The sequence below is a fragment of the Castor canadensis genome, chromosome 7 (genome assembly GCF_047511655.1).
Source record: "Castor canadensis chromosome 7, mCasCan1.hap1v2, whole genome shotgun sequence".
Taxonomy (NCBI): domain Eukaryota; kingdom Metazoa; phylum Chordata; class Mammalia; order Rodentia; family Castoridae; genus Castor; species Castor canadensis.
This window is the reverse complement of record NC_133392.1, coordinates 105,202,045-105,223,095: the sequence shown is the minus strand read 5'-3', so window position 1 is coordinate 105,223,095 and position 21,051 is coordinate 105,202,045. Positions and strand designations below refer to the sequence as shown.

The window sequence follows — 21,051 nt, the reverse complement described above, 5'->3', positions numbered from 1 at the left end:
ATCTTTGCCAACACCTATTGTTGGTGGTATTTTTGATGTAGCTATTCTAATAGGAGTGAGGTAGAATCTTAGTGTGCTTTTGATTTGCATTTCCTTTATTGCCAGAGATGGTGAGCATTTTTCCATGTGTTTTTTGGCCATTTGAATTTCTTTTGAGAAAGTTCTGTTTAGTTCACTTGCCCATTTCTTTATTGGTTCATTAGTTTTGGGAGAATTTAGTTTTTTGAGTTCCCTATATATTCTGGTTATCAGTCCTTTGTCTGATGTGTAGCTGGCAAATATTTTCTCCCACTCAGTGGGTGGTCTCTTCACTTTAGGGACCATTTCTTTTGTTGAGCAGAAGCTTTTTAGTTTATGAATCCCATTTATCTATGCTATCTCTTAGTTGCTGAGCTGGTGGGGTTCCATTGAGAAAGTCTTTGCCTATACCTTTAGTTCCAAAGTATTTCCTACTCTTTCCTATACCAACTTTAGAGTTTGGGGTCTGATATTAAGATCATTGATCCATTTTGAGTTAATCTTGGTATAGGGTGATAAACATGGATCTAGTTTCAGTTTTTTGCAGACTGCTAGCCAGTTTTCCCAGCAGTTTTTGTTGAAGATGCTGTCTTTTCTACAACATATATTTTTAGCACCTTTGTCAAAGATAAGTTGGTTATAGTTGTATGGCTTCATATCCAGGTCCTCTATTCTGTTCCACTGGTCTTCACGTCTGTTTTTGTGCCAGTACCATGCTGTTTTTATTGCTATTGCTTTGTAATATAGTTTGAAGTTGGGTATTGTGATACCTCCAGCATTGTTCTTTTTACTGAGTATTGCCTTGGCTACTCATAGCCTCTTGTGTTTCCATATAAATTTAATGGTAGATTTTTCAATCTCTTTGATGAATGTCATTGGGATTTTGATGGGAATTGCATTAAACATGTATATTGCTTTTGGGAGTATCGACATTTTTACTATGTTGATTCTACCAATCCATGAGCATGGGCGATCTCTCCACTTTCTATAGTCTTCTTCAGTCTCTTTCTTCAGAAGTTTACAGCTTTCCTTGTAGAGGTCATTCACATCCTCTGTTAAGTTTACACCTAGGTATTTGATTTTTTTTTTGAGGATATTGTAAATGGGATTGTTTTCATATATTCTTTTTCAGTTTGTTCATTATTAGTGTATAAAAATGCTAATGATTTTTCTATGTTGATTTTACATCCTGCTACCTTGCTATAGCTGTTGATGGTGTCTAGGAACTTTTGAGTAGAGTTTTCTAGGTCTTTAAGGTATAGAATCATATCATCTGCAAATAGGGATATTTTGACAGTTTCTTTACCTATTTGTGTTCCTTTTATTTCTTCTTCTTGCCTAATTGCTCTGGCTAGGAATTCCAGTACTATGTTGAATAGGAGTGGAGATAGTGGGCATCCTTGTCTCATTCCTAATTTTAGAGGGAATGGTTTCAGTTTTTCACCATTAAGTATAATGTTGGCTGTAGGTTTGTCATATATAGCATTTATAATGTTGAGGTACTTTCCTTCTATTCCTAGTTTTCTTAGAGCTCTTTTCATTAAATGGTGTTGGATCTTATCAAAGGCTTTATCTGCATCTGTTGAGATGATCAGGTGGTTTTTGTCTTTACTTCTGTTAATGTGGTTTATTACATTTATTGATTTTCATATGTTGAACCACCCCTGCATTCCTGGGATGAAGCCTACTTGGTTGTGATGAATGATCTTTTTGATGTGTTGTTGAATTTGGTTTGCCATTATTTTATTGTGGATTTTTGCATCAATGTTAATTAAGGAGATTGGCCTGTAGTTCTCCTTTTTGGAGGTGTCTTTGCCTGGTTTTGGGATAAGTGTAATATTGACTTCATAGAATGTGTTAGGCAGTTTTCCTACCCTTTCTTATTTCATGGAACAGTTTAAGGAGGGTTGGTATCAGTTCCTCTTTAAAGGTCTGGTAGAATTCAGCAGAGAATCCATCAGGTCCTGGACTTTTCTTTTTTGGAAGACTCAGCAGAGAATCCATCAGGTCCTGGACTTTTCTTTTTTGGAAGACTCTTGATTGCTGCTTCAATTTCATTTTGTGTTACAGATCTATTCAGGTGTTTAATATCCTCTTGGTTCAGTTTTGGATGATCATAAGTATGTAGAAATCTGTCAATTTCTTCAAGATTTTCAAATTTATTTGAATATAGGTTGTCAAAGTAGTCTCTGATGATTTCCTGGACTTCCATGGTGTTCGTTGTCATCTCCCCTTTTGCATTCCTGATTTTACTAATTTGGGTTTGTTCTCTCATTTTAGTCAGGTTTTCCAGGGGTCTATCAATCTTGTTTATTTTTTCAAAGAACAAGTTTTTGTTTCATTAATTCTTTGTATTTTTTTTTTTTGGTTTCTATTTCATTGATTTCAGCTCTTATTTTTATTATTTCTCTCTTTCTATTTGTTTTGGGATTTGCTTGTTCTTGTTTTTCTAGGAGTATCATTAGGTCATTGATTTGAGATCTTTCAGTCTTTATAATGTATGCAGTCATGGCTATAAACTTTCCTCTCAGGACTGCCTTTGCTGTGTCCCATAGGTTCTGGTAGGTTGTGTTTTCATTTTCATTGACTTCCAAGGAAACTTTTAATTTCCTCTTTTATTTCATGAATGACCCATTGTTCATTAAGCAATGAGTTATTCAGTTTCCAGCTGTTTGCATGTTTTTTGTCTTTATTTTTGTTGTTGAGTTCTAGTTTTATTGCATTGTGATCAGATAGGATGCATGGTATTATTTCTACTTTCATATATTTGCTGAGGCTTGCTTTGTGCCCTAGGATATGATCTATTTTGGAGAAGGTTCCATGAGCTGCTGAGAAGAATGTATATTGTATAGAAGTTGGATGAAATGTTCTGTAGACATCAAGTAGGTCCATTTGATCTATTGGATATTTTAGATCTTGGATTTCTTTATTGATTTTTTGTTTGGATGACCTATCTATTGATGATAGAGGGGTGTTAAAGTCTCCCAGGACCACTGTGTTGGAGTTAATACATACTTTTAGGTCCTTCAGGGTATGTTTGATGAAATTGGGTGCATTGATATTGGGTGCATATAGGTTGATAATTGTTATTTCCTTTGGTCTATTTCCTCTTTTATTAGTGGAATGTCCTTCTTTATCTCATTTGATCAATGTAAGTTTGAAGTCTACTTTGTCAGAGATAAGTATTGCTACTCCTGCCTGTTTTCGGGGGCCATTGGCTTGGTAAATCTTCTTCCAGCCTTTCATCCTATGCCTACGCTTTTATCTATTGGTGAGATGGGTCTCCTGTAAACAAAAAATTGTTGGATCTTCCTTTTTAATCCAATTTGTCAAATGCTGCCTTTTGATGGAGGAATTAAGTCCATTAACAGTAAGTGTTAGTATTGAAAGGTATGTGGTGATTCCTGTCATTTAGTTGTCTTAGTTGTTTGAGGGTTTGATTGTGTGTAGCTATATCAATGTTACTCTCTACTTTCTTGCTTTTTCTTTTCCTGTAGTTTGGTACTGCTTGCCCTTTCATGGTTATGTTGGGTTTCACTTTCTGTGTGCAGAATCCCTTGAAGAATCTTTTGTAGTGGTGGCTTTGTGGTCATATATTGTTTTAGTTTTTGCTTATCATGGAAGACTTTTATTGCTCCATCTATTTTGAATGATAGTTTTGCTGGGTAGAGTATCCTAGGGTTGAAGTTATTTTCATTCAGTGCCCGGAAGACCTCACCCCAAGCTCTTCTTGCTTTTAATGTTTCTGCTGAGAAGTCTGCTGTGATTTTGATGGGTTTACCTTTGTATGTTATTTGTTTTTTCTCTCTTACAGCCTTCAGTATTCTTTCTCTAGTCTCTGTACTTGTTGTTTTAATGATAATATGTCATGGGGTAGTTCTATTTTGGTCAGGTCTGTTTGGAGTTCTGGAGGTTTCCTGTACCTGTATGGGCATAGTTTTCTATAGATTTGGGAAATTTTCTATAATTATTTTGTTGAATATGTTACTCATTCCTTTTTCTTGCACCTCTTCTCCTTCTTCAATGCCCATGATTCTCAGGTTTGGTTTTTTGATGGAGTCAGAAAGTTCTTTCATTTTCTTTTTACAGGTCTTGAGTTGTTGAATTAATAGTTCTTCAGGTTTTCCTTTAATTACCATTTCATCTTCAAGTTCTGATATTCTGTCTTCTGCTTGTTCTAGTCTGTGGGATTGGCCTTCCATTTCATTTTGCATTTCTGTTTCATTCTTTTTTCTGAGTTTTTCCATATCCTGAGTTGTTTCCTCTTTAATGTTGTCTATTTTCATCCTGAGTTCATTTATCTCTTTATTTCTTGCGTTCTTTGTTTCACTTTTGTGTTTATACAGTGCTTGTATGGTTTCTTTTATTTGTTCTTGTGCTTTCTCAAATTCTCTATTTTTGTTGTCTTGGAATTTCTTGAGTGTCTCCTGTACATTTTGGTTGACCATATCCAGTATCATCTCTATAAAATTCTCATTGATTACCTGCAGGATTTCTTCTTTCAGAATGTTCTTGTGGGCTTCACTGGGTTCTTTGGCATAGTTTATCCTCCTTTTGTTGGAGTCTGTATCTGGATATCTGATTTCTTTTTTCCCTCTGGTTCCTGTACTAATTTATTATTAGGGGGAAAATGGTTTCCCTCTTTTTTCTGTCTTCCCATCATTACCCTTGCTATTGTTACTGTCCCTGTACTGTGTGTATTTCAGTATTGTCTAGCTTGTAATAATAACAATGATGATATCTAAAATGGAACGGTGAGAGGAGAGGGAAAGCAAAGAAGGTAAAGAAAAAGGGGAAACAATACAAAACAAACAAACAAAAAAATTACCAAACAAAAAAAAACAGAGCCAAAGAAATAAACAGGGAAAGATAGTGTACTAATCAACAGTAAGCTAAACAGGCATTAGAGAGACAGAGAGAATTAAAAAAAAAAAAAAAAACACCAAAGTTCAAATGCAATAAAGTTTCAGTCTTAATAATTTTGATGTTAGTCCTTCAGCCTCCAGTCCTGAAGACTCCTCAGTGTCTGTGAAGTAGTTCTGTCATTTTCTTATCAAAGGGGAAAAAACAAAAACAAGCAAAACAAAAAATCCCAACTTCAAATGCAATACAGTTTCAGTTAGTCCTTCAACATCCAGTGTTGGTGTCTCATCAAAGGAAGAGAAAAAAAAAGTAAAAGAAAGGGAGTCTGTAGAGAGCTTTGTGAATGTCTGTCTGAGGCTGTGGCTCACCTGCCTCCTACTGTCAGCCATCTGCTGCCTCAGGCTTTGTTTATTTAGAGTTCTCCTGGATGTATGCCCGTTTTGTTTTCTCCAGTATACAGCCCTATCCGCCTTTTGCAAATGCCGTCTTTTTGATTACAGTTTGCATGGAGAAGTGCCCCTCCCCCTCCAGTGGCACTTTCCTCATGACAGCCACAGTTACAAGCTTCCCCTCTCCAAGGTTGGTGGGTAGGTGCTGCCACTCCTGCCTTCTCTGGCTGGCTTCTTTATTTACAGTTCACCTGAGGGATTGCCCCTCCCCCACTCTCCAAAGCTTGGGGTGCCCCACCCTCTTTGCTATGTGTCTTTTTTTTTTTTTAGCTGCTTGCTTATTATTCAGTTTGGTTTTTTTTCTCTTTTTTTTTCCCTGGGTGGGGGTCAGTCTGTCCAGGGGGCTATGCTGATGCTGATCTGGCCCAGGGTTCTCTGTGGGAGTACCACATGCCGCTTAGCTCACCTGGTGGTCTGCTTCTCCCAAGCAGGATAGGAGCTGGCATATGGAGGTACGGGAGCCCTCCTGGTTTCTCCATTTAAGGTGGTGTGGAGATGCTATGCATGGGCTGGGGGTGTGGAGGTGTCAGAGTTTTGCTTCTTCTTGGTGGTTTTTCCTGCAGGGTGTATCTCCTGTGTCTCTCCAAGATTTTATTTTAGGAAGCATGCTTTCTGCTTCCTCCCTCTAGTCACCATCTTGGGATCTCCCTGATTAGCATCCCTTTTGAATTAGTTACCCATGACTGTAGACTTGCTTTGTTCACCTAAACAATTGTCTTAAAAACATTATACAGTGCTGGAGAGACAGGTATTGAGAGGGAAAAAGTGAAGATGAATCACAACAACAAAAAATATTGACCATATTAATAATAAAGAGTAATTAATATCTTAGGGCAAAATTGGGGATGATTTATTTATTTAATATGCTGTACTCATCCATCAGAGAGGCCATTCCCCAATATCTGAAACAAAATGCATAAATTGCTGCTTGCTCACAAATAATTTGTAAGGCACAGTCTTTCTGAGTAAAACAGGGTGTGGGGAAGCATGGAGTTCAGGATTGGTGGCTTTGGGAGTGCTCAGGAGTTCACTGGGGAAGCATAGTATTTGAGTGATTCTTTTTGACTGGTTGATTTTCAGGAGCAGTTTCTAAAGCAAGTTGTCACTGATTAATTACAACACATTTAAAAGCAATTTCCTCTGGTTGTTATGGTCAGAGAGCAATGACCTTTATTCAGCAGGTAACAACTTTTTATTCTCCTTGCATTGTTGAGTATTTGCTGTGTACCAAGCCACACACCCAATATATTACAGTATTTTCTTTAACCCTCACAATAGTCTGTTAAGCACTTTTTATTATCTATAGTTTTCACATGATAGGCAGAGAGCTTAGGTACCTTGCATAAGATTCCATAACTAAAAAATGACCTAACAAGGCACTCCTCGAATCCCAGGTTCATCCAACTCCAAGTATTGTGCTGCCTGTGTTTTAAATGCACTCCTTGCATTTCTCTTACCCTCTCCATTTCTATAATTTTGTCATTTCAAATGCAATATAAATGAAATCATACAATATATAACCTTTTGAAATGGGCATACAGATTTAGAAATTCACCAAGGCTGTTGTTATGTATCAATAGTCTCTTCCTTTTTATTACTGTGGTACGAATGTATCACAATTTAATCATTCCTCACTTGGAAATCTAGGCTTCCAAGATTGTGATTTTATAAAAAATGGTTTTATATTCACACTGGTTTTGTGTGAATGTAAGTCTTCATAATTCCCTAGGATAGAGGCCCAGGAATTCAATTGCTGAATCATGTAGTACTTGTGTGCTTTTTTTCCTTTTTTAATTGCTGATCATTTTTGCAGAGTGGCTTTACCATTTTACATTTCCAGTAGCAAATGTGAGTGGTCGAGTTTCTTCTCATGGTTCCCAGCATTTGGTGTAATCACTATGTATGGTTTTAGTTATTTTAGTAGATATGACATGATAACTCATTGCTGGTTTATTTGAATTTCCAAAATGGCAAATAATGTTGAACAGTTTTTAATATGCTTATTTTCTACCATCTGTATATCTTCTTTGGTGAAATATCTTTTTATATCTTATGATGTTCATGTTCTAAGTGGATTGTTTAGCTTTCACTGTTATGTTTGAGAGGTTTTTCTTATATAGTATAAGTGTTGTTCTTTGTGATATATATAGTTTGCAGATATTTTCAGCAACTCAGTAGCGTGTCTTTTTGTTCTCTTTACATTTAAGTCTGTGATCTGTTTTGAGTTAATTTTTGTATATGACATAAGACATAGGTGCAGCTTCATATATTTTCTTATGGCTATTTGACTGAGCTAGCACCATTTATTGTAAAGATTCTTTCCTCCTTTAAATTAATCTTTCACCTTTGTCTAAAATCATTTGAACCTATTTTTGTGGATCTATTTATGGTTCCTGTGTTCTGTTCATTGGTCTTTGTGACTATCATTCTGTAAATAACACATAATATTTATTGCTATAGCTATAATAATCTTGAAATCAAATGGTCTCATTTCTCCTGTCTTACACTTTTTTTCAAAGTTGTTTTAGCATTCTAGTTTCATGTCTTTCTAAGCTTTAGATAATATATAACATATTATATATTATACTCAGAGACAAAGAGTGCTGGATTTTCATTAGCAATTTCTTAAACCAGTGTATTGGTTTAGAGAGAAATTTTACTTTTTAAGTCTACAAATCTATAAATATATTATGTTTTTCCATTTATTTAAATTTTCTTGGATATCTTTGTCAGCATTGTATAGTTTTTCTGTATATACATATTGTAAAACCTCTGCTTGATTTCCACCTATGTAGTTCATATTTTGAGTGGTATTGCATTTTCAATTATCAGTGTCCATGTATTCATTGCTAGCATATACAGATACACTTGATTTTGTACACTTGTCTTGTATCCTGTGACCTTCCTAAATTCACCTGTAAGTTCTAAATGGTCTTTTTTTTTATTCTTTTGAATTTTCCATACAGACAATCATGTCATCTGTAAATAAGGATAGTTTTCATTTTCTTTTTCCATTTACATATCTTTTATTTCCTTTTCTTGCCTTATTTCACCAACTGTAACTTCTAGCACTATGTAGAATAACAGTGGTGACAGAGGACATGTATGCTTTGTTCTTGAACTTAGTGATAAAGCATTTATTTAGTTCTTTACCATTAAGAATATTATCTGTAAGATTTTTATAGGTGTTCTTTATGAAGCAGAGACTAAGTTTCTATTTCTCTGAACATTTTTTCACAAATATTGATTTTTTCAAATTTTTTTTTGCTTCCATTGATATGATTTTCCTCCTGTAGCTCATTAATATGGTACATTACTTTGATTGATTTTTAAATATGAACAAGCTCTGTATTACTAGAATAAAGCCCACCTGGTTATGGCCTACAATTTTTTATATATTGCTGAATTTTATTTGCCAATATTTTGTTAAGAATGTATGTATCTGCTTATGAGGAATATTGGTCTGTAATTTTCTTTTCCTCCTTTCTTCCTTTCTCCAGTTTTATAAAATAAACTGGAGTTGTTCTTTCCTTTTCTACTTTCTGGAAAACATTGTGTAGAACTGGTATAATTCTTATTTAAAAGTTTGGTAGAATTCTTCAATAAAACCATCTCATTCTAGAGATTTATTTTCTGGGAATTTTTTAATTGCAGATTCCATTTCTGGGTAGTTGTAGGACTATTCAGATTTCTATGCTATGTTGAGTGTGTTGTGGTAGTTTGTATTTTTCAGGAAAGTGACCCATTTTATATGGGTTTTCAAATGTATGTGTGTAAAGTTGTTTGTCATATTTTCTTATGATCTTTGTAATGTCTGCAGACTCTTCAGTGATAAGCCCTGCTTCATTCCTCATTTTGGTAATTAGTATTTTTTCTTCCTTTCCAAACTTACTACAAGTGTGTTGATTTTATGGATATTTTCAGTTTGTTCATTGCTTTTCTCTGTTACTGTTTTCCACCTTCAGTTTCATTCCTGCCTGCTTTTCTTTTTATTATTTCCTTCCTTGCTTACTTTGAGTTTATTTTACCTTTCTTTTTCTGGCTTTTGAGTGGAAATTTAGTTATTGGTTGAGACTTCTTTTCTAATATATGCATTAATGCTATGCATTTCCCTCTCCTCAATACTGCTTTAGTTGTGTCCCATAAATTTCATTTATATTTCATTAAATATATGGCTTTTATTTTGAGATTTCTTTTTTTATTGTTGTGTTAGGTTGGGGGTACATTGTGGCATTTACTTCTTATGATATATCACATATATCATACTTGAATTCACACCACCACCACCACCACATTCTCATTTATCTGCTTCTCCCCCCATTCCTGGAACAGTTTCAACAGGTATCATTTTTTCATTTACATACCTGTGTACACAGTATTTGCACCACATTCACCCTCCTACCTCCTTTCCCCACCTCCTCCCCTCCTGCTGGTACTGATCCCCCAGATTCTGCCCTCCTGTTCTCCAATTTCCTCTTTCAGCCATGGATTCTTTAGAAGTATGTTGTTTCATTTCCAACAATCTGAAGAGTGTCCTTTCATCTCTCTCTTAGTGGTTCATACTTAACTTTCACTGTGGTTAGAGAACACATTCTATGTGGTTTCAATTAAACTTGTTGAGACTTCATTTTCACTTCAAGATACGGTCTATCTCCATAAATATTCTGTGGGAACTTGAGGACAAGGTGTGTGTGTTCTATAAGTAACTACTACATATGGTTGGCTGATGTTACTGTTGAGTTTTTCTGTATTTTTATGCTCTTGATAACTTTCAGTCTAGTTTTTTATCAGTTATTCAGCAAAGGGTGTTAGATTTTTCAACTATAATTTGAATTCGTCTATTTCTATTTCAGTTCAATAAATTGTTTCACTTATTTACAGCTCTGTTGTTTAGTGTATAATATTTAGGTGTGTGATGACTTCTTATTGGATTGGCCACTTTTCAGAATATAATTTCCTCTTTTTTTCTGGTGTTTTATTCTGAAATCTACTTTATCTGGTATGAATATAACCATTCTAACATTTATAAGATACAAATTCTTGGATACTTTTTACTTTCTACATGCATATATCAATATATTTGAAATGCATTCACAAAGAAAAAAATGGGTTCACATATCATTAAGTAATTTTCATTAATCCATTCTGCCAACCTATCTGTTTTGATATTTGGCCCTTTACATTTAAAGTAAGAATTATTTCATTAAAGTTTAAGTCTCAATTTAATTTTTTTATTTTCTGAGTGCTTTTTTGCTTCTGTTTCTTTTTCTTGTGGGTTATTTTAACATTTTTTAGAATTCTGTTTTGATATATATATATGGTATTTTTAGTGTATCTCTTTATATATAGCTTTCATAGTGGTTATTCCTGCTGATACACACACATATATGTGTAACTTATAAAAGTCTACTGGCATATAATTGTCTTAAATATTTCCTGTACATAACATTTAGAACCACATCAGATATTGCCATAATTTTTACCTCAATCATAAAATATAATTTTGAAAAATTCAAGAAGAAAAGGAAAACTCACTGCATTTAGTATTTGCTTACCATGCTCTTTCTTCCTTCCTAATGTTGCAATATTTTTCATTTTACTATTTCCTTTCTATGTAAAGAACTTTCTTTAGATATTATTTTAGAAGAGTTCTGGTAGCAAAAAATCACCTCATTTTCCTTCATCTGAGAATGTCTTGATTTCTCTTTCTCTGCTGAAGAATTTTTCCACAGTTACAGGATTTGGAACTGAAAGTTCTTTTCTACTAGCTCTTGAAAATTATTATGCCACCTCTTCTGTTATCCATGGGTTTTGATAAGACGTCTGCTGTCTTTCAAATTGTTTTTCCTTTATAGGCAGGGTATCATTTTTCTCTGGTTACTCTGAAGATTTTTTTATTTGTCTTTAATTTTAGATGTTTAATTATAATTCAGCTACTCATGAATTTCTTTGGGTTTATCCCATATCATCTTCTCAGATCATTTGGGTTTTGTTGTTACTCAGAATGTTTTAGCCATTATTTCATCGTGTAATTTTTTTAGCTCCACTTTCTTTCTCATCTCCTTTTGCTAATATGATCACTAAAGCTTTTGCCTAGTCTCACAGGTTCCTAAGACTTTGCTCATATTTTTCTAGTCTATTTTCTATTATTCAGATTGAATAATTTCTCTTGTCCCATCTTCCAGTTTACTGTCTCTTTCCTTTGTTCTCTTTAATCTGTTGGTAAGGTTATCCTTAAGTGACTGTTTATTTCTGTTGTATTTTTAAGCTCTAAAATTTCCATTAATTTCTTCTTTACTGAGACTGTTTCTTTGTTGAGAATTTATATTTCTTTGCTGATGGCTCTACTTTTTTTTTTTTCATTTGTCTTCAGTATGTGTGTAATTTGGTCTTTGAAGCTTTTCTTAGTGGCTGCCTTAAAATCAAATAAATTTAAAATTTAATTTTTCTAACATCTTTGTCTTCTCAATGTTGACACCTATTGTCTTCTTGCATTTCATCTGAGATCTCCTTGATACTTGGTACACTGAGTAATTTTCAGTTGAATATGAATTGAGCTAAAAATGTGCAAGTTCAATTGAAACCTGGATATTTTCACATTATAAAATATTGGACTTTATTTAAGCCTTCAGTTTTAGCTAGGTTTTTCTGATACCATTTCATTTGAGGAATGTTCAGGGACTGACTTGTTATCAAGTGGTGATAGAAGTCTAGTTTTCCCTTTTAGCTTTCATTGTCAACTGAGGCCAAAGCTCCTCAGTATTGCTAAGTGGGGATGGAAGTGCCAACTCCCTACATGGCTTTCACTGAAACTGGGATGGGGGGGACTCATAACCACTGGGTGATAGTGAAAGTCATTAATTAATAATGACTTTCTCTGACTCTAATTGGAAAGGTAGAAAGTGTGTCATTACTGCTGGATGGGATTGAAAGTTCAAATTCCTCATGCAGTCTCCACTGACCCTGTTGGGGGAGAGGGCTTATTACCAGTCATTCGTATGAATACTGAGGTGCCTTACTTGGCCTTCCCTAATGCTTCAGCAGGAATACTGGTGTACTTTGTTATAGCTTCATGAGAGTAGAAGTCTAGGATACCCACTTGGCCTTTGCTGGCATTGTTAATTTTGAGCCATAGTTTTGGTTTTTTTTTTCCTGTGGTGTTCAGCTATCATGGAGAAGTTACTGTCTAAATTCATTGTGTCTGCTAGGCTTTGTCTTTCCTAATCCTTTGGACAGAGGGAGTAGGGTTCTGTTTGAGGTCTTTGTGGGTTTTTTGTTTTTGCTTTCTTTGGGTTTTGGGGTTTTTTGTTTTTTGGGGGTTTTTTTGTCTGTATCTATTAACATTCTCTCAGTTCTTCAGCTCCAAGTCTGGATATGTAGCTCCAGGAAGCTACGGCCATGTTGTGACTTGGTTCCTGGGTTCCTTGTATTTTTTAAAATCTTATTATATTTGTTTATATATAACATCCAGGAATTGTCATTATAGTTAAGGAAGGGAATAGAGAAAAGTACATTTAGTCCATCTACCTGGAAGCAAAAGTCTTACTGGCTCACCTTTTAAAACAGCCTACATTAAAAGGGGGACTGTAGAATATGTAGTGTTGAATACAAAGTGATAGAATAGATTTTTGTAGTTGTTGCTGTTGTTGTCTTACAAAATTACTCACACTGACTTTTTAAAAACAGTGCTAATTCAGTTACTAAGTTAACTTTTACAGATGATTCTGTGTTGTTGCCCTTGGTCCTTAACATTTTTTAGAACTTGTTGAACTTAATTGTAGATAGTGAATGATGTTGTTCTCAACATTCTCCGTGGCATAAATTGCCATCCTTCCAGGCTGTGTTTGATTTTTGGAGTAAGCTATAGTGGCTCAAGAGCCAAGACAGGTAATAAAACAAATGACCCAATTAAGTACTTCTCAGTCTAACACTCTTTTATCTAAAAGAACAGTGTGAACCAAAGCATTTTGTAGGGATAAAGCCATTCTTTCATATCATTAAAAAAAAAAACTCTCAAACACTTCACAATTTCCCACAATAAGCCTGATTAGCCATGGAATGAATTTTGCCAAAACAATACCATTTAAAATCAGATCAACATTTCTTTCCTCTGGTTTTGACATAAATGTTCCCTTGAATCCTATGGATTTTGGAGGTTTTCACTGTAAACGTTTACAATTTGTTTTGGGGTCTTGAAAAATACCATATTCCATGACTGTTCTCCTCAAATACATGTCATGCTGTCTGGCTTCCCTTTGAAACTTTCAAACAAATGTCACATCTTCTCTACTTTTTATCATTCAAATATGTAGTTCAGTCTTTACAGAAACTTTAGTGTTTAAAAGTCTCTTCAGTGTGAGTCAATGTTCGCATAGCTAAGCCTCTACTTGAACAAATCCAGCTTCAGACATTTTCATCAGCCTTTTGTACTTCATAAAAAGCAGCATCTTTATTACCTTTTGGTTGCCTTTGTGCCAAAAACAAAACAAAACAAAACAAAAAAACCTCTTTACAGTCCTTCTGCATCATAATTGTCCCTCTAGATGTCTGTCACTTATGTTTAACTTTACACAAAATTCAGTGTTAATTCTCTGCTTTCAACAGCTGACATTCCCCATCCCATTCATCTCAGCCTATCCCCCAAGAGAATGAAAGTGCTGCTGTTACAAACAAAATCACTTTACAGTGTGTCTTTCCCACGCATGCTTTCGGTTTTGCCAACCCATCTGAGAAGATGAGCTTCATTACTTTATAGTAACAGAAAGAATACTAAAGCATCATCCTTTTTGCTTAAGTGTAAAGCTTTGAAGCTGCATACATAGCACCTGAAATAGCTGATAGACCTAATTCACCAAGTAGGAAATGGCCCTTTTGCAAATTCAAGAGCTACTAAAGAAATTAAATATATCCTCACTCAAAAACCTGATCCTTTTTTCCTTTCCATGGTTCCTTTTCAATTCAAGTTGAACTATTAGGAGAGGATGCCAATTTGAGAGAAGAGGGTAGCAATATAATGCCATGTTTAAAAGCATGATATTTGATAGTCACACTGCCTTGATTCAAAAGCTGGCCATTTCAGGTTACCAGTTGTATAAAATACTTGGGAAAGTTACATAACCTCTCCCAACCTTAGTTTCCTCTTCAGCAAAATTGGAAAATTATAATTACCTCTTAATGTTGTTCTGAAGACTAAAGGAGATAATATGTGTAAAGTATTTTAGCACATTATTTGGCACCAAGTATTTGATGATAGCTATTAATTATTAATTGTAGTACTATGACAGTCATTGAAAATAAGTAGGATATGGTGCTTGCCTTCAAAGAATTCAAAGTCCACATAATTTCTCAGCTCAAATTATGCCATCAGAAAAAAATAAACCATTAAAAAAAACTAAAGTCTATTACAGTCCTGTAATGTACAAAATTAGGCTTTCACCCTTGGATAGACCATTTTAAGATTAGTCAACAAAGCAATCCTTCAACATTCATTATTGATTTTTCTCATGTAGATTACACATCAAGGAACCAAAGATATGTTCTGGTTTCCTTCTAAGTTTGTCAGGTACAAAACTTCTTGATTATCTATGAAATCACTTTCAATTGCCAGTCTTCCTCTTTCCCACCCATTCAAGCACTAAAGACCCACAAATATTACACTGGTGGATGTGGGAAGTAGAAATAAATGTGAAAATGAATCAGTTGCTTAGTAGCCTGGTCAGTCAGCCACAGGCAGACAGCCTGCACTCCAGCTCCTCTCACTGCAGGAGATTTTTTTTCCCTCTACCTATACAGCTAAGCACGCCAATGAGTTCATTCAGAATAGATGATCAAAATCTGATACTGGATTTGTCATGACTTCCCTCTCCTACCAAACAAGAGATTATGAAATTCCATGTAAGCAGAAAAGAATCAAATTTGTACTAAAGAAAAACTTACCCAGAATGGTGTTCGATCTTCTAGAATGGCTAAAAAGGTTGGGCTGTCTCCTTTCAAACAGATTTCTAAGAAGAGATGCAATAGAGGTATAAAATTTTCCGTTTATTGTATTTTGGGGATAGTCATTTTGTGATCATGTGAAGTGTGTTGGACAATGTTATATGGGTAATTGCTTTCACATTATACTGGTGTAGACTAAAACTTTTTTGCAACTTTGTAACTTTTCCAATAAGCTCTCATCAATGAACTATCTGTAATGTTTGTGAATATAAAAAATTGTACATAATACCAAAACAGTCAATTGGACATCTACATTATATCAAATGTTGTTTATTTTGCCCTACGTATTGCCAAATAATAAATCTGAATATTTTCTCTTTAATTTACCTCTTATTTAGAATGCAATGATAAACCTTCTCACTTTAAATGATTTTCCATTTCACTATAGTTTCCCTTTTCTACGTTGCCATGTCTAGTGCCTCTACAAGATATAAGTACTCACAGGAACTTACCATATGATAAATTATTAATACAACTTAGAAATTTAAAAAACATGCTGTTGATTGAATAATAGAACAATAAACATTGATTATACTCACCTGAACAAGATTACTATGCACCTGTGACATAAAACTTATGTAATTCAATTATTTTGCTTCAGAGTTAGGAAGCAGGTGTATCAATTCCCCCCTGATGTTAGATATATTGTATATCCTCTTTGTGTTTTTCAAAATAAAGTGCCAGCTAGATCTCCACTTTATTTTTAAGTTGTGACTGCTTTTTCTTGAGATTCTTTCAAACAGAACTTTGTTCCCTTAAAATGGGAGTTGAAATAATTTTTGGCAAGCCATCAAATGGCCTCAAATGTATTTAATGCAACCTTGCTCCAATATTAAAATTTTCACAAACTTCAGTAGGCCGACCCTTACTGTTTCTTCATTATCCTTTCCAGCTGTGGCTGAAAGCCTAAATGCTACCATTTCAATCACATCCTTCCAGCACCACAAGCCTTTGCCTGACAGATTATCTTCTCCACAGGCAGGCAGCCACATCCAGACTTTGATGGGATCCCAAAGCCTTCAGCATCGCAGCCGGGAACAGCAGCCATATGAAGGAAACATAAACAAAGTGACCATCCAGCAATTTCAGTCACCATTGCCTATTCAGATCCCCTCTTCACAGGCCACCCGGGGACCTCAACCTGGACGGTGCTTAATTCAAACTAAAGGGCAAAGAAGTATGGATGGATATCCAGAGCAGGTGAGAAGAGCTTTTTAATAGTTGATGGATTTTAAGGGAAAAAAACCAAAACTTCTGTTACGAATGTGGTCCAGGACACATAATGCAGTAAGCAAGCTGAATGGAATAGAACATTCTTTATAGGGATTTTGTAATTATTTTTAGTGGTAAAGGACTATAACACATAGAAATTTATGGTTGGTAAAATACCCTATAAAAAGGAAAAAATGATGGGTCAGAATATTTTTCCAGTTCTGTTCTGTGCCCCTCCCTACCTCCTTTCTCTCCCAACTGTGATTAGCTCTACAGCACAGTTTTTAAAGGTTATGGAGTTGCAATGGATTAGGAGTATTGACTGAGGTCTCTGGTAAAATTGACAGTATAAAAAATAAACTGGATTATTCTCCTCTATTTGTGGAAAAAAAAATTTAAAGTCTATCTTCTGGTTATTGAATAGTACAGAGATAAAACTTTGCTATAAAGAACATTTAAGAAGAGAAATATTTCTGTAACGCCCCAAAACTGTTGATAAATGCCATGTAAAAAAAAATGCTGCTTTTCTGACCTATCTAAAACTAGGATTTGCTTTTCCATTGTAGAATCCATTTTACTTCCTTAGGACCAGAAAACAGAATAGGATCTCATTTATTGAGTTATATTAATCTTAGAAAGTAAGACATTAAGATTTTAATACTCACATAAAATTTGTCTTATTTCATTCTTCAGATAATTAGGCATAGCTCCCACTGACTTTACTGAATTTTTAATATGGTTTATAAAGGTCTCACTTTGCTATTGCTTACTCAAATGCTTTCCATGTTAAGTGCCTCACTTTCTAAACATTAAGTTCATTCTCCAGCTTTTTCTTGGTATTAAGAGCCATTTATCATGGGATCCCAGCTACTTTAAACATTGCCTCTATTTCTTACCACCCATCTTGAAACTGAAATGTAGTATTCATTATTCTCAGAATCATAGGTACTTTTTTCAAGACAATTCTTTTACTCTACTTCCTTGATCTAGGCCAAGTGTTGGATTCAATGTATAATAAATGAGACAGGTGCTTTTAACCAGATAATGATGTGAAGTTTTTAATTCTCTGGAGTTTCTGAAAAACTAATGATGTTTTAAATTATTCTTTACCAAAGGTATCTTAAGAGAATAAAAAATTATTCCTATCTACTACCTCACAAATACCATAACCTCAACCCATTCTCTGATTTAGTTACGCCTATCAGTAGCTACATGCGTGTTGTTGTTTTTGTGTTGTTACCAGAATCGATATATTTAAAAAATCTACTGAGGTCAAAGCCCTCTGTTTTACCTACAAGGAACTATAAACTTAGTATTACCATACAGTTAATCTGAATATCTAAAGACATAATTTATATAGTTTAACCTGAAGATTACTAAATCTTAAAGTTTACATATAAATTCAGTTTAAAACATCATGATTCTTTCAGAGAATATACCTTTCATGTGTTTTGATTCATAACTCTGATAATACTGGGTGCCTTTCAAACTGAGAGAAGAAAATGTAAGCATTCAAAACTATGTTAAAGAAAGGACTTAAATATAATTCCTTTGCCTTTTTAGTTTTGTCTGCTTTGGTTTGAGGCTGAAAATGGTTTAGAATGTTGAGGTTTAAAAACTTTGGGTGACAAGAATAAAGCCTAAAAGGTCTTTAAACAATTAGTCCTGATTCTAAAACTCTCTTCCTCCCAATCCACTTGCAAATCTTGAAACAGTTTGTTTAAAGTTTCTCCATAATTCAGTATGTTTGTTTAATGCTAACATCTTGATAGAGCTGGCTCATATTGGCCCATTATTGTGGGCATCTCTCCCCAACTCCACCTTCAATGACATCCCATGAAAAGGCTGGCATTGTGGGAAAACTTACGCCCTGAAAACTGTCAAACATTACAGAGCAGGGTATGCCCCCATTCCTGACAAGCTGTTAAACATTTTCCCGCACACCACCATCCCCTACACTATTTCCTTTCATCTCTCTTGCTTTTCCTAACCTCTGTGCTTCTTCATTTAGCTCTGTCATTCAAGGAAAAGAATACTAGAGCTAGGTCTCAGAATTTAAGTTCTACTTTCGTGTTTACTTTTACTAGCCATACTCTGGCCAAGACATTAACTCTTTCTGATATTCCATTTCTCTCCATAAAATGAAAACATTATGGACTGGAGATGGAGCTCAATGGTAGAGCACATACCCTGCATGCACCAAGTCCCTGGGATTGATCCCCAGGCCTGAAATAATAATAATAATAATAAAAGAAATTACCACCCACGAAGAACAGTCGAAAAGTTTCCGTGAGAGTCAAATGGTACAATTCTACACACACACAGAAGAAAAGTAAGCCTGGCGTATGAGAGTTTGAGAATGAAAATATTGGAAGTCACTTAATGGTTACTGTTCCCAACCTCCTTAGTCTAAAGACAGAAAAATAAATGAAACCAAAAACATAACAAGCGGCTATAATTTTCATGTGAAACTCTACATAATCTTTAAATGTTTTCAATATTTTTCTTTCTTATCCTCCTTATTCTCCCCTTCACAATATAATAATTTACATCAGCTATTTTCAATCTCAGTTATACATGGAATCTGTTAAGGAGATTTAAAAAACACTGATGCATTTTGGCTTCATTCCCAAATTAACTGATTTTATTAATCTGCAGGTTACCTAGGTAATGTAATTTTTTAAAGCTCCTCAGGTTTTAAATGCTTTAGATGTTCTATGGCTCAACTACTTATCAGCTGAATAATATATTGGTATTATCACTATTTAAAAGCATACATAAATTGAATATTTTAAAAGAAACTAATAACATCTTGGTTCTTATACAAATTTGTAATCCAAGGCAAAGTATATTTATATAAGTAGAACATACAGATACCAAGGCAGAAATAATAAGGAAAAATATCAGCAAGATGCTTCAAATCTCCCAGAACCTTTCCATGTAAAAACTGATTTAATTTAACTAAAGCTATGATCTAGGTGAACCAGCTTCTCTTTTGTTGACTAAGAAACTAAGACCAAGAGAAGTTAAGTGTTTTGATTGTGATCATACAATAGTTTAATTAGAACCCAGTGCCATGGGTCTACAATATACACGTTGTAGCTGGCTACGCCATAGCCAAGTACACAAGTCTAGAGTAAGTTCACCTTGCAAAAGTAAAGAAATAGACAACTATACCCTCCAGTCCATGCATTTGACCATGTGACTGTTACACAACTTACAAAGTCATTTTATAGAATTTACTATGCTGAGTTTCACATTCCTTATGTCAAACCATGAATTATAAATTGAGAGCTGTAGATTATTTTTAATGCCTGGAGAATAAAATTCTATAGGGAATTTATAAATAACAATATTTTAAGAAGTGCAGGATGAAGTATTGGATGTCCCTGAAGCTGTTTGAGTACAACACATACATCCAACCCATTTCATACCTGTTTTCTAACTATCTTAATTATTGCCTTTTAACTTTAAATTCCATATTTTATTAACATGTATTGATAGGTTTCAGTGTTATATTTCAATACATGCACACAGAGTGCCTTGACCAAATACATCCCCTCTTCATCCACTTAGATTATCTAGATGCCCTTCCACTCTCCAATCCCTAGTAATCTCTATCTACATCAGGTTCACTTACTTCCTTTTTAATTTCCATATATGAGAGAGAACATGTACTACTTGTCTTCCTATGTCTGGCTTATTTCACTTAACACAATGTCCTCCAGTTCTACTCATTTTGCTGCAAATGACAAGATTCTACTTTTAGGGATATTTAAGATTCTATTGTGTATATACACACTACATTTTCTTTATCCATTCATCCATTGCTGAGCACATAGGTTGATTTTTCCACCTCCTCCCCAACATTTTTGATGTTGTCATTTCATTGTAGCTTTGAGAAGAAAACGTAGTTTAATAAAACAAATATTTTCAAGTTTTTCTTCATATATCCCTCAGTTTGATGTAGTTTTCTTCAACTACCCCCAATAGACAAAACCTTACCTTGAACTCTTGTGTGCTCTTCATGCAGTTGTCCAGAGCATCTAATCCAAAGACATGTTTGAAACCGTTGTCTCAGTAAACTACTTAAGTACTCCATAATTACTGAGTGTTAAAATGACCTGTTCCAGGAAGGTCACATTTCCTTTTTGAACATCCAATCCAAGAAATTCTATCAAAATATATCCTGACTCTCATACCACTTATCATCATCTGCACCACTGCCATTTTAGTTAGTCACAATAGCCCCTAACTACGTCCAATACTCCTTCAGTGCTTTCTTTTCTTCCAGTTTAATTCCTGTCAATCTATTCTCTACTGCCAGAGTTAGCTTTTCAAAACATGTTATATCGTGTCACTCTTCTGCTTAAAATGCTTTAGTGGCTTTCAAAATTTCTGAATAAATTCTCAATCTTTACACTATGGTATAATGTCCTTTCAGTTATAGTCCCTGCCTACATTTCCTTCTCTTTCCTTAGCTTTTTTTTCCTGTCATGCACCTCTTACTGTT

General features: G+C 34.6%; 1 protein-coding gene across 7 annotated transcripts in view; it reads left to right on the top strand.

Moving 5' to 3' along the window:
* Lrrc7 (leucine rich repeat containing 7) overlaps positions 1-21,051 on the top strand; it is a 509,113-nt gene that overhangs the window by 436,665 nt on the left and 51,397 nt on the right. For all 7 annotated transcript variants that reach the window (XM_074079777.1, XM_074079774.1, XM_074079778.1 and 4 more), the window contains one exon: positions 16,305-16,526. In XM_074079777.1, the coding sequence (XP_073935878.1) occupies positions 16,305-16,526 (222 nt within the window). The remainder of the gene's footprint in view (positions 1-16,304; positions 16,527-21,051) is intronic.